General features: G+C 30.5%; 1 protein-coding gene across 1 annotated transcript; it reads left to right on the top strand.

The window, feature by feature from the left end:
- The first annotated feature begins 3,715 nt into the window (after positions 1 to 3,715).
- LOC100573403 lies at positions 3,716 to 13,519 on the top strand. The gene is made up of 2 exons (XM_003248085.4): positions 3,716 to 4,918; positions 12,958 to 13,519. Exons 1-2 carry the CDS (start codon positions 4,694 to 4,696, stop codon positions 13,192 to 13,194), a joined length of 462 nt encoding a protein of 153 aa, XP_003248133.1. The 5' UTR covers positions 3,716 to 4,693; the 3' UTR covers positions 13,195 to 13,519.
- The last annotated feature ends 1,807 nt before the right edge of the window (positions 13,520 to 15,326 follow it).

The following is a 15,326-nucleotide window of genomic DNA, read 5'->3' as shown; positions in this document are numbered from 1 at the left end:
CATACCGTCTCCGCTCAGAATCGTTTTTCTTATACAATGATATTATATCATTGAATTCAAATTTAATATCATCCATTATACAGTGACCCACTTGTAACCTACTGTACAGCAGAGCGTCATCCACTTACCCACCTTTTTCTAGTTTGTTTTGTATAAATGTCAATAAAAGGTTTGTTGGGTCAAAATGATTGAAAATGTAATGCAAGACTCCTCATACATTGTTACAATATCAGGTTAAAAATATTAAAAATACATATTCAAGATTTTTTTTATAAGCATTTAAATTTCGAATTTTGACAAAATGTATGAAATTTAAAAATTATTTTGTAGTTAAAAATGTATAAAATGTTCAACTTTTATAGCTAAGGATTGAAAATCTAAAACAAGGTTATACGTAAGTAGTTAGTTCTTTAACAATTTTTTTTTATAGTTATTTTAAGTTAAAATTTTGATGCAATTTCATATTAAATAACCAAGAATAACTATTTTAGTTAATTTTTTGTAATTTTATAATATTGATTCAACTTCCCGTCTACAGTATTAATAATAAGTTAAAACAATATAAATATAATATAAAATATCCTAAACAGCTCTCCGTTCAGAATTGTTTTTCGTGTACAATGATATTGTATCATTGAATTCTAATTTAATATCATCCATTACAGCGACCCACTTGTAACCTACTGTACAGCGGAGCAACATCCATTTACCCTCTTTTTTTTTTAAAGTATGACTTATTCGTTTAATTCTGCCGAATGTTTTTTGTGCTGTCTGTTCAAGTATATCTAGTAGTACCTATACCAATTTCCAATTACGAAAAAAATATTCTTTACAAGACCGAGGTAGCCTCTTGCGGTATGGCGTTTGGTGGCCCGGCAATATAATAATATATTACACGCGGTGTGACTCAATCCGGTTTCCGCGGAAATTACAATGAGTTGCATGATGAGAAGAAAAAGTAAAAAGTAAAAATACGTGTATGATACATCCGTTTTTCGTCACTGCCTCCGCCGCCGTTCGCCAATTAGACGCACGTATGGTCTTTATTATAATATATTATTTTAATACATCAAGGTAGACGCGAGCGCGCAACAGGTCGCGCGCGTATGGCTGAGTATAATATTATGTATTGTACAGCCACCACCTCCTACTTTGTTCACGACACGATTAAGTGTTGTTGTTATTATTATTTCGCTGGCCGTCTGCTACCTACAAGTGTATAATAAAAATATGAAGGTACGTGTGCACAATATACATATAGGTGTATAATATAATAACGTGATACAATTAATAATTATTATTTATTACGTATATATGATATACTTCGATCAACCACGTGTTATTACTATATCCGCCTGTTAGTACTTACTACCTATTGGTGTTCTCGCAGACGCATAAAATATAATTATTGATCATTATATTATGCGTGTACCAGTGCAGACTCCACGGCACGTACTTCTGAGAACTATCATTCGTAATAATTTTTTATATAATAATATATGACCGGATTGGGAATTTTTTTTCATCGTGATACGACTTACTGGCTACTATATAAACTTAATATGTGTACATACCCATATTATCCATACGCGATTAAATATAGTTCACTATATAAATTAATAATACCTATGTATATTGTATTACACGAACTAACAGCAGTATAATATAATACGTATTATATTGTATAATATAATAATATGTTATATTATATTTAGTGCGCGGCGCCGCGATAATTTATTATTCCCGTCGCGGCGACATATATGGCAATGATCGAGGCGAAATCGCTGCCGCAGATTTAGGTAGTAATATAATATACGATAATATTTATTCGTTCTAACTTTTTTCTTGAAAAATAATTTTCATTAACCCTGTCTATCTGTTCAAAAAGGAAATCGAGACTCAATAAATGAATCAGAATTTCTAGCCATATAATAGTGAACCAAGTGACCGAGCGAAAAACGTTCGTTTCTACATCACGAGTATTTTACGAGGGACTGATATACGAGGGACTGAGTATAATATAGGTACTCTTTGATTCATTGATTTCCAAAGGTGATTGATACACTAGTAAACATATATTTGGTTAAAATTCATCTCAACACAATGTAATTAAAATGTATGTACGGATAATTTGAAAGTGTAGGTACTATTTTTAATGTGTAAGTAACTAAGTAAGTAGTACCTGGTACTCACTCTATAGAGATCTTATTTTTTTCGCTCCACAACTCATCAAAAGCGTTTCAGCTGTTACGAAACCACTCTAAAATTCACTATATTGAATGAATTCTACCCAATTTGTTGAACCTAGTGGATAGTTGTTCAACTTAGTTGCTTAAAGTGTATCAGATAGCCGTCTATTATAATACAATTATTCTAGTTTTAAATATGTTCAATTGTTTATTTATTTCGTACGTATAAAAACAATTAGTTAAATGCTCCATTCAATATATAATAAAGCTTTTAAACTACTTCATTACTATATATTATATTATATAAGCATCACACAAAAAATATAAACTATAATTATTGAATCATAAAAAATGCATTTATTTTTTTATTCACATTTCGTATTTACGTTTATTATTGTATGCAGTACATTTTTTATAAACTTTCAATACTGGACTCAGAGCTAATTTGCAGAATTTATACGAAATAATAAACTAAAATTAACTTGACTTATTTTTGAGTTGATCTTAAGTTGAATAGTGAAAACTTTTATCTTGTCGAAATCCTGAATACAATTTTTCCCGGGAAGCCACAGAACTACGATCCACTATATAGTACTTCAAAAATGTAATAAATCCTAATTTATTAAATTAATATAATTTTAATTATTTAATAATTTATTCATTATTTTTAATACAATTATTTATTGACTTGACAGTTGACAGGCTAACACAAATTACTAATTTAGGTACTTGTTTTCTTTCTACACTAAAACCCATTCTAATTTTTTAAATGTTCTTTACTACTATTATATAATATGATTATGTTTAAATATAATCATATACCTACGTAAAGCAGTTTAAATACAAACGTATTTATGTGCGTGTGTGTAATACATGGTTAAATATAGGTACGACGGTCACGGCGGTAAACTCGTCGACGGCATCAGCAGCAGCAATGGATGTCCTGTAAACGCATGCACACACGCATTTATAGGCGTATAGTGAGGGGTGATGGCGGGAGAGGGGCTGTGTAGTGGGCCGCTCATACAGCCCCGCTCCCGTTCTGCAGAAAGACTTGAATTTAAATCACCGACAGCCATAATGTCGACAAAGAAATTCTCGAACAACCCGCCGAAGACATAAAAATAATATCGTAAATGTATGTAATATAGGTGGTTAAAATGGTCACTGAATACATAGTACAATACCGCAGGTAAGCAATGATTGGCGAGCGCAGTACCGCACTAGCAGAACGGGGCTGCAGTGTAGCAACTGCAACAGCTGCACTCCGGCTGCAGTGTCTGAAACGTATTTAACGAATAGCACTCGCGTGCGCTAAATAATAATGAACAATAATAGGCACTAGGAATTTAATTTTTGTAAAAGTGCAATATATTAATTTTAACTGATCGTACATTCGTATTTTGTACTAAGTGTGTAACCACACACTTGTATAATATTATATCATAAATCATAATACCAAGAATATTTTCATTTTATGTACCTACGCAATGGCAAGCAAGAAATCTTAGTCTCGCGGTAAGTCTATTACGAAAAATTCGACAGGGATGCCCACGTGTCCGTTTTGCTTAAACTTTAAACCGATACCTTCGTAATAATTATATCGATTGGTGGCGGCGACTTCCTCAAATCGGCTATGTCGTAATGCGCGCGTATCGTTGAAACCCAAACGAATAAAAATAAGTACCAATATGACATACAACAACCACAAACAGATGCATCGCTCTTGAGTTTAGGTGGTGGGAGGGGGTAATAGAGACTTTCTGGAGTGTCCCACCTGGGAACACTCACGCACACGTACTCGAGTTGCATTCTCTATCGATATGTTCGGCCATTGACGAAACAATATAATTAGGCGACCCGCGCGCAGTGACGACGACGATACGTCATCGTCGTCACACCGAATCGTCACGAAACCTCATCGCACGGCGGCGGCCGGTGAACGAGCAGTGATCGAGTGCGTGCATGCCAGTGCGTGCAGACGCGTGTGCCTCGTGTCTAATAATATTTATTTATTTTACTTTTCTTCTTTGCGGGCGCCGGTAGTGTAAAACTACTTCTTTAGCCGCCACCACAACAACAACAATAATAATAATAATATTAATAATAATAATAATAATAATAGTGTAATCGTACTTTGACGCCGCGGCGTATAAAACGTGCGGTCCGTCGGTCGCACGCGTTCAGTCCGCATTAACGACCGTGCACGGCGGTCGCGAGCAACCGACCACGCACACCGGATCCTCCGCGAACGAATAACGCACTCTCGCCGCCCGCGCACGCAGCTATAGACGGCGTATTGCCCCGGACCGCGGTCGCGTGCATCATCATCGCTTCCCGGACCGTGGTCGTATACAACAATACGACCTCTTACGCGCGAAACACAAACACCGTCCGCATCGATTATTATTGTTGTACATTTTAAGCTGATCGTATTCGCGGACGGACGGTACATATCGAGACGACGTGCTTACCGCGATCGCCTCGTAACATAAAATAATATTATGATGGGCAGCGCCGACGTCTGGTGGTCGCACGTGCCGGTCGTCGGCCGCGCGGTCCGATTCGCCGTGCTTTTGATCGTCCTTCGGCTTGCCGATTTCATGACGGCGGTGACGTGCGCCGACGACGACAGGCACCTTCAGCAGCAGCAGCACGTCCATCTCACTGAACTGGGACGTAACATAATCAAAGGGCTGAAACTGGAAAAGTTACCGGACATGACCAAGGTAGAACAATATTACTTACCTGTATTGACTGTTTTTCTTGAAGGTTTTAGTGTGGCAAAGGGGCAGCTATTTAGATATCGCGTAGCCACATAGTTTAGGTACTAAATTAATATTTCATAATAGAACCTAGTATATACTATACAATGCTACCTAATGTTTACTTTTTATTTTCATGCTTATAATTGCATTGCGTATTTACCTAAAAAGAGGAAGTTAGATATAAAAAATATGCCCAAAAGTATTTACAACGAACTGAACGAGGGCAGTAAAGTGCTACACTCGCAACATAATCATATATAAATTTGCATACTGGGTACACTATCGTTACAATACTTATACATCATGATACGGATACCTACGTGTGTATTATGTGGACGTGTATCTACATGGGTCCGCTTTTACGGGGTAAGAGGAGAGACAGCCTCAGGGTGTAATATAGTCTGGTAATTAACAAATGAAAAAATAAAATAAATGTGCATTACAATTTCTTGACTCAATTTTTCTTGAGTCACGACTGTTTTTGTTATCATCGTGTACAAATAAATATTAATAATAATAATAATAATAATAGGCACTTTAAGTTAAAATGTATAACCCTATAGTCCTAATAGGGGTGCATACGATTTGTATATGGTTTGACGCGGTTCTGCGAACATTACCTATGGATTATGACCCCTTAAAATGACCATAGAGTATTATGTTTGATGTTGCTACAGGCCGATGCCAGCTTACTGACTTTTCGTTGTTTTTTTAGAATACATAGGTTTTATATTCATGTTATTATAATCCACGCAAAAAGAAAGAAGATTTTTGGATTATAGGTTAAACGATAGTATATATAGATTTATCAGCCGGTGGTTAGCCATATTTAATGGCTGAAACGGAACTCCAGGGTGCTGTTACCACGGGTGGCTAAAATTTTTACATTTATAAATTTATTTCTAATAATAATGAGGGAATTCTATGAGGGGAATTTTTCTTTTTTCTATGCCACAGATTGAAAAAATAATGCTTATAAACAGGAAGATTAAACATTAAATATTTACAAAGATTTTTATGAACACAGTATCTCTGGGCGAGTCGTCTCATAGAATCATCTGAAAATATTTTACATGTGAGCTATGGTCCTGTAATTCTGTGGAATCTATATTATAGAACAAGGTATCAGGTTGGTCTATAATCGTCTCTACTTTTACTTTTTAGCCATAGTCATTTGGATCAATATTTTTTTTTTCAATATTTTTTAATTATTATTAATTGGGCTTAAACAAATCTAAATATCACAATAAATTATAATGATGAAAAATTTTAAATTCTATAAAAATGAATAAATATATAAATTAGTAAAATTAATTTATTAGTTCATAGAAAATATATCGTAGTGTAAATAATAAAAATTAACATATTAGCTCTTGCTTGAACTTCTTGACTAGTTAATAAAAATACGACCATTGGACGCTGGTTAGATTATACGTATTTCGTATATATTATATACGATTTGAAATCTAAAACGTATCAGCTCACATCCGTTTTTTGTTTATTGGTATAGGTATAAATAATATAATATATACTATTCAGGTATTATATAGGTATAGGTATTAATGTATTAATACTATATATACGCGCTCGCGCGCGCTTCTCTTTAATGATTTTCAGTTTCAATGACTTTTAAGCGGTGGCGGCTTCGGTCATAAATTTTACTCTCCCAAATATACTAATAAACTAATCTAGGATTAGAAATTTCAAATCGCCGCATAGCATAGACGACGTCGCATAATATACTGTAAGATAATCGTTTGGTAGGCAGATGCCAGATAGGCATACTATAAAATTAGTACATTATTACATTATTTAAGTCCGTGGCTGATATAATATAGTCGATGTTAATCAGTAATCACGTATTTCTCGTTTTACTGTATTATAATATATTACATTTTAAATACGCGTCCACGTGCACTCACGTTTGACACACGCGAGTATAGGGGACATCTTATACATATATATATATATATATGCCTCATATTATATAAAATAGGTATACTCACAAACGTTCCGCCTTGGCTCTCGGCATATTAGGAGGTATATAATATTATATAGGTGCCTCTTATATGTACAGACTATACGGTGAACAGTAATGAAACAATGATTGCACACGGCGATCTGACGATTGGAAAGTATATATAGGTAAGATAAATATATTTAAAATGAATAATAATATTCTGTTTCGCAATCAATGGTTATATTATGTGGGTGTCTTATTATACATTGTATAATTTTTGACATTTTAAATGACACTGGTTACACACAGGGACCATTATATGATTTGTTCGACTTAGATTCCAATTGGGTTATTCAAAAAGAAAAATTAGGTACCAATTTATCGGTTCCGCTTCTTAAAACTACAGAATAATGTTCCCGGTTCCGGTAAATATTGTTATTAAGAGGTATATTTTTTTACATAATGTAAAAAAAAAGATTAGGTTAGTAAGCAAAAATGTGATTTCTCAAATGATAAAGTCTAATAATAGTTGTCAAAAGGGTTGAAGAAATTGAGATTTACTATTTTGGCTATAAAGAAATTCAAACTATAATAGATAATAATTAATAGTTACGTAAATACTAATGTATTACATTATTATTTACTATTAAAATTACTTATACTTGACCAATAACCATTACAACTGTCTTTACATACGTAGAGTATTTATAATATTGTGTAAAATATGTATAAATTGATAATGATTAAATTAAGTGATCTTAAAGCGTCACATTGCTCACGATGTATATAGTGTATATTATACTAAACAGCCATAACTCACAACACTGACAGAAAAGCTGTTATGTTAACAGTCTACACAGTGGTTACAGTATATTACAGTATTATTAGTAATAAGTGATGTTAATATTATACGTACTATAATATGCTATTTTATTTTTATAAGAAACTATTCATAAGTTATTAAGCACACAATATATTGTATAATATTATGTAATATATCCGTTTAAATAAATAGGTGCTTATAATATTATATATTTATATATATTATATTTATTAGTATTAATCCATGCACAATTTGATAACAATTTATACGAGGCTGCGTGTTTAATATTTAAGACAGTTTTAACAATAATTTTATTAGTTATCAACGTCGTCGTCCAAAACTATAATCATGATACGATGGGTTATAACTTATAAGTTATAACTAACGGAAGGGTGAATAACAATTTATATTTTTCTTTGGGGAGAGAACTGTTTTTATTTTATCGCTTTCTGGAACTAGAACTTAAATAAATTATATATTAAATAGACAATTGTAAATATAATATACATGTACCTATCGTATATATTTACAACATCAACCATATTCAATGAACCAATTAATATTATATTATACATAAATAAAAATGGAACCGAAAATCCTATACCATTACATTTGATTACAATATTATTATACAATGTATTCTATGTATACCTTATTAACGCATTGAACAAGCACTAAAATATTTATATATAATATAATACGTAAATTTTTTTTTAGATTCTATGCGGAGCGACCTGACAAACCGTCTCCGCTCAAATTGGTTTTTGTAGGTATACAGTATACTACAATTATTTATTATTTTATTCAAATTTAGCATATGCGTTACAATGGCGAAGAACTCTCGATAGTATCTACAACAGACTAGCAGAGTAACTTCTCCAGTTTTTTTTGGGGGGCAACTTATTAAACGAAACTATGTAGGTACCTATTGAGAAGTGTTTCCATAATGAATATAGGTACATGAATATTATAATCCATTCGATTTTAAAGGAAACGAAAATGTTACTGTATTTTTTGTCCACACAAGCACGGATCCAGGGCAAAGATCTGGGGGGAAGCAACAATTTTTTTACAACACAAAAGAATTATAATAAAATATTATACTTAATTTTTAATTAAAAAATGTTGTCATAATAGTAGATAGGTAATCAATGTGATAAATAAATTATTGATTATTTAATATATAAAGCAAAAATCTGAAAAGAAGTTGAAATTTTGTTTATTTGTTATTTAGTATATAATATTTACATTTATAAAAAATATGTCTGGGGGTCCCCTAGATCCGCCCCTGTGTCCGCAATACCACAACTACCTACTATTGGCAGCTAGGTATGTTTAATATTCGCAGTTCTACGTTGAAGTTGGGTGATTTACTGCAAGAAGTCAAACTTATTTCTTAAACACACTTTTTTTAATCCATTTAATAATTTATTAAATTTTCTTTATTTAGAATATATAGGTACCGACGTTTAATAAATAGCTTAAAACTATTTTGTGTGTGCTAGACTTTTCTAAAATTATGTTTTTGTGTACCTATATCATACAACTTTTTTTTTATATACATATTTTATAAAAACTAACCATTTTATAAATCTTTAGTCAAAGTTTAAAAATATCATTCTACGAAAAATTGCAATTATAATGAATTCTTTAAGTTATTATTTTAGTGGGTACCTACCTAGCAAGTGTATGAGTATAATTTATAATAATAATTTAACTCCCAGAACTTAAGGTATACCATATTATAATACATATTTATTTTTTATGTTTACAGTGTGCAAGCGAGGTTTCTTAATAAATTAGATACAACAATCTATGTACATTGTACAGGTATTAGTGAAGTTTACTGGTTTTCGATATCTTTAATTGGTGTATATTCATATTCGTTGGTTCATATTATAGATAGAAGAGTGTGTTCACTCACTCTGTTAAAGTGTTAATAGGAAAAAAAACAATCATAACATTAATAAATAGTTTCAACAACATAAAAATATATTTATAATATTATATTATATTATACCTACTCATCCAAATCTAAGAATGCGGGTTACGTAAACTAAAAGAATTATGGGATTTTAATTGTTAAAAAGATTAAAAAAAATAGTTTGTTTTGCTTTTTGACAAATACCATTAATGCGTTTCGTGCACAATACATAATAATAGTATAACGATCGATACATTAACTTCATCGTTGGAATTCTCCCATTTCTTTTTCGAGTTATAAAATAACATGATAGTGTACATTATTTACTATATACCTACTCAAATTGTGACTCCGTCCATTAAGAAGGAATTCGTGTATACAAATATAATCGAAATGTTTAGGCTTGTATACAAGTTCCTCATTATCTATTAAACTGTAGTATATATGTTACATATATAGGTACCATATAATACATATTCTACGCGTTGTACTTTGTGACTTGCATCGAAAAAACCAATTAGGTAGGTAATAAATTACGTATTCTGAATAGGTATGTAAATAAAAAAAAACTATTTTTTTTAAAGAAAGAATCGTGTTTCCGACATATAAACATGTTGTAGTTTAGTGACATGTGTTATATTATAATCGTATGTATGAGACAATTTAAAAATCTCGCCATCAATATAATATTACAATGTATATAATACCTATAATTATAGATGAATAAGTTTCGAATGCATCCCTATTACGTTTTTTAAACAATCAAAAGATAATCGTTGGAATTTAGTACTTTTATTTCAACTTTCCCGTTACGTCAAAGACATTGCTAATTATTATTATTATCTATCGGCACCTATACTTTTGAAAAACCTTCAATTGTTTTTCCCCGTTCAGTATTGGACGATAAAATTACACATTATGTCGTAATTCTGTCCTAAAATTAAGAAATCTAGTCTTGATTAATATATAAATTTAAATAAGTTTTTTTTATTATTCAATTTACTAAATCTATACATAAATAATACATACAAATATGAACGTATTTATATTTACAGAGACACTTGATAATTGCATATTTTTATTGATTTAAAAAAAAATTACTGAATTACTTATTTAGTTATTTATGAACTTACTCGTTAATATGAAAACACGTATAATTTTTAAGTTTAACGTGCTCAAATTGCAATGAAATACTGAAATTTAAAATAGAAAAAATAAACCATAGTAGGTATTGTTATTAATTATTATGAAGCTATAATATTATGAAATGCATGGAATATTTTACAAAATTTAACGGTCATCGATTATAACCTTAGTATTAGGATACGGAATCTTGAATTGTTTTTTTTTTCTTATACTAATGGGCAATAGTAAAGACAAATTAGTAATTACAAAGTAATTTATTGTGCTATAATATTTTTGGAGAGATTACGAGTGCGTCGTACGATATATTATTATTATGCATAGACGAAACTATTTATTGCGATGATGGTTATTTATATGGCAGGACAACCGTAAAAACAGATAAAGCATATTAAACAATATTATTATGAAATTAAAAAAAATACGTATACATATTAAACAGAGTATAATTTTATTATGTTTCGTAACAACTATAATTAGTGCAACACGTCATAGCACGGCATGCCTAAATCGTTAAAATAGATTAATTCCGTTATTTCATTCATAATCGCAATGCGTCTGGTATCACTGTATAATATATTATTATAGTATTTAAACGACCTAGTGCCTACAATATAATGGATCCGAAATTGTTTCAGACGAATATATATAGTATACATTCTACATACTCAACAAACCCATACACTTATACACTTATCAGCTATCAGTCTACACGTATAACATAAGAAATCGTTTAAAACCAATATAGCTGTAACAATATTATAATTCGATACGGTCAATTTTTAGTAAATAAAACGTCTTAGAACCGATACAGCAAGAATGAGCCTTTATAGAAAACAATATTTTTTTTTACAAATTATCATCATGTCCATAATTTATATAATTATTAGTTAATAATTATTTCAAAATTAAATTAATTGTCTTGAAATGTTGTTATCTTATACACATTATAGAGTTACTTTTTGGTATCTATTATTTTATTAATTTATTTTAGTTATATATAAATTAATTTATTTATGTATATTATATTATTGCTTAAATAACGAGTTATTTTGTTAATTGAATCCCGAATAATAATTAGTAGGTACATTTTCATAACTAATAAAACAAAAAATGTCTTTCGATGAATGTAAATTGTAATGTATTGAAGTCTCATTAGGTAGGTGCAATGTTTTTTTTATTATTATTATTTATTATTGTAGGCATAAAAGGTAATAGGTATACTAGGTATAATAGGAATAAAAGTATCAATACAAATCGAAAAACTTTTTAATGAAGTGTAAATACCTATTTCTATTTTAATTTACTGGTTTTTATGGTGTGTTATGGGATTATACTAAAAATATTTGGCTCCATGACTCAGCTATACTGTTAATTGCTAGTATAGATACTATAATAGTATGTTAAAATAAGGAAAATTATAATTTGTAATAATAATAATTATAAATTTTAATTTTAAAATAAGTATGTTAAAATTATAGATAGGTACTATATTAAAATAGGTACTCGTTTAAAAATCAAAATATCGTAAAACAACTATAGCACAACCTAAATAGTGTTCTTATCTTTAAGTTTGATAATAGATCAATTTACTCCATAATATATTATAGCTAACATGATATAATTGGTCTGCTGAACACAAATTTGGTATAGTGTAATTTTGTTGGACGGAGACGACACACGTGGGTATAATATAGTGTATTTATGTTATTTGATATACTGATTAAACACATATATAATATAGGTATGTATATTTAATTAATAGTTAAAACTTGAAAAAATAAATGTAACTACCTAGACGGGATGATAATGTGATATTTATTATATTGCTATTTAACTTATATCTTGTACATTGCTTGCACCGATAAAAATCAGTTGAAAAACATCGACACGGCAAACGTTCTATATATGCGTACCGCATACATATCAATATTATTTTGATGTCGGGTTATGCGTGCCGCGTATAATAATACTATAATATAATGATGTGAAAGAGACAGATAACAGTCACACGTCAGCGACAGGGGCAAACACAAAAAGCCGCACGGACAAGCGTCCAAAGAAATATAATACATAATAATATATATTATATAATATGTAAATATGAAGATAAAAATAATTCGTTTTTTTTTTTTTTTACTTTAACGCAGGTGGACATCAGCAACGAAGAATTCCACTGCAAGTATTTGGAATATTTCCGGCGATTGTATGAGGATGAATCAGAATTTTACGATCCCGACGACAACGATGATGTAACAATGGCAGCGGGTTATGATAATGACGATCACGACGTATCCGCGATACAAGTACGGGGCCGAGTGAAACACTTCGGCGGCGATAACAGAGACGACGAATCTCCACGGCTGCCGACAGGTAATACGTCATAAATAATAATAATGTATGCCTACTCGTTTATCGTAGATATATAACATAATATTACCATTGATTATAGATAGTATCTATACATACGTATATAGCCAATTATATTATCTATCTTTGCCTACGTCCGGCCGTATTCGATCAACGGACAACGATTAGCAATATTGGACACTGGGCTAGTTAATGAATAATTTTTAATCCAGTTATTAAAATTTAACAGTTCAAAAAACGATATAATTAAACGAATTCAAAGTTAAATTAACCGATTGAAAACTTGTTTCAATTTTAAATTTAGGTGAAATTCCGTTAAAAATATTTACCTAGGTAAATTTACCTAATACTATATATAATTATATGAAGTTAGATTTGTTTTGCAAGTGGTTTATAAGATTTATAAATTATATAAAGTTATATATTAGTGTACCTACCTATCTATATTTAAATGAGTATAAGTTAACTTAAAACATTGTTTCGATTTAAAAATAATTAGTCATTATGTATTTAGTTACCTAATTTGAATACGACTGAAACGGGATTTAATACAAATTCTAAGTAACATTGTAGTTTAACTTTAACTTATTATAACTCATTAATGCCAATCATTTGCCTCACAAATTCGTCCCTGATGTACCTTTGTGGTTTACCGACTTAATATTATATTATTCTGTGTACCTGTACTTAAGATTTAACTATACCATCATCGACTGTAGAAGATATGTCGTATGTAGGTACATATCCATATATGTCGGAACTCACTACTAAGTGACGATTTGACGATTTACCTTATTTAAGTACGAGTTGATCCTGAATGAATCTGTTTATGCTTATTTTCGAGTTTCGACATGTTCTACACTTCTTTGTAAAATTCATGAACATGAAATCGGGATTTCTAAATTATACATATAAATGTTTATTAAAACAAAAATTATAAAGTGGATAAAATCGGAAATATTGATTATAAGATCTGACCTACATTTGTTAATATGAGGGCCTGCGTAAGAAATCGGTCAACGTGAGTAAAATGTCCAGACTATGTGTACAATAACCAATAAACATATGCCAAATATAAAAATACATCGATAATTTATGTGCATGCTGATGTTTAGTGATTATTAGGGCTGGGATTTATATGTAATAAAAAACCAAAGATATGTACATATATATGTAATTAAAATTGCCAAAATATGTAGTATAAAAAAAAAAATATGTATTAAGAAAAGTTTAAAAAATATGCTAAAGTTATAAATTAAAATACAATCCTAAATAATTTTTGAATAATACAATTTATTGTTTTTTATGTCTAATTTATTTGATTTAACAAATATAATGATTTGTGGTAAAAAATTAAAAAATATGCAAAGTAAAAAAAAATATGTTGTTAAATTGAAATACAATTGATGTATAATCAATTTAAATTGAAACAATGACAAACCATATATTGTTTTAAATTTTCAAAATTAAATGTACGGCGATTTGGTCTTAACACTGACTTATACCTACTAAAGAAGCGTTTATCAAGATGTTATCGGTGCATATACTTCATGGCTGTTATTTCACTAGATGAAAGATTGAGGTCCATCGTGTCTTCATCCGCAATACCACAAAGAATGTTTCTTAAGGTATGTACACACGAGCGCACATTGTGTGGCGAACAAAATGAGCACCTTCGAACACGAACAAGCTCGCATGAGCATGTGGAAGAACGTATTCTTTCGTGTGGACATAGTGCGTCGCACACACATCCCATGCGTGGTTATTCGACCAAATCCCGGATTTTTCCCTGCGCATTTTTCAGTAGTAGACTATACGCCATGCGAGAATGTAATCGAGTTTACTTTATGTTTAAAGGTGCTTACATTTTAATTGAACTAAGTAATAAGTTATAAAATCTACATTTTTTTAAACTGATAAGTGGAAACGTAAATCGTGTTTTTTGTTGTTTAATCATGAGTGATCAATTACAAATTGCAAGTGCAGCTTTCATTGTAATGTGTGAGCTTGCGAAAAAGAGAGAAAAAAAAAATGTTCGTAAAAGACGATGGTGGATGTCACAAATTTATAGAGATAACGAAGATAGAGGCTCCAACATGATAAACAGTATTAAAAATGACGTAAATGTATTTCACTTTCAAAATTCACC

The sequence above is a fragment of the Acyrthosiphon pisum genome, chromosome X (assembly GCF_005508785.2).
Source record: "Acyrthosiphon pisum isolate AL4f chromosome X, pea_aphid_22Mar2018_4r6ur, whole genome shotgun sequence".
Classification (NCBI taxonomy): Eukaryota; Metazoa; Arthropoda; class Insecta; order Hemiptera; family Aphididae; genus Acyrthosiphon; species Acyrthosiphon pisum.
Note: the sequence above shows the minus strand (reverse complement) of the source record. Positions and strands in the feature narration are given on the sequence as shown.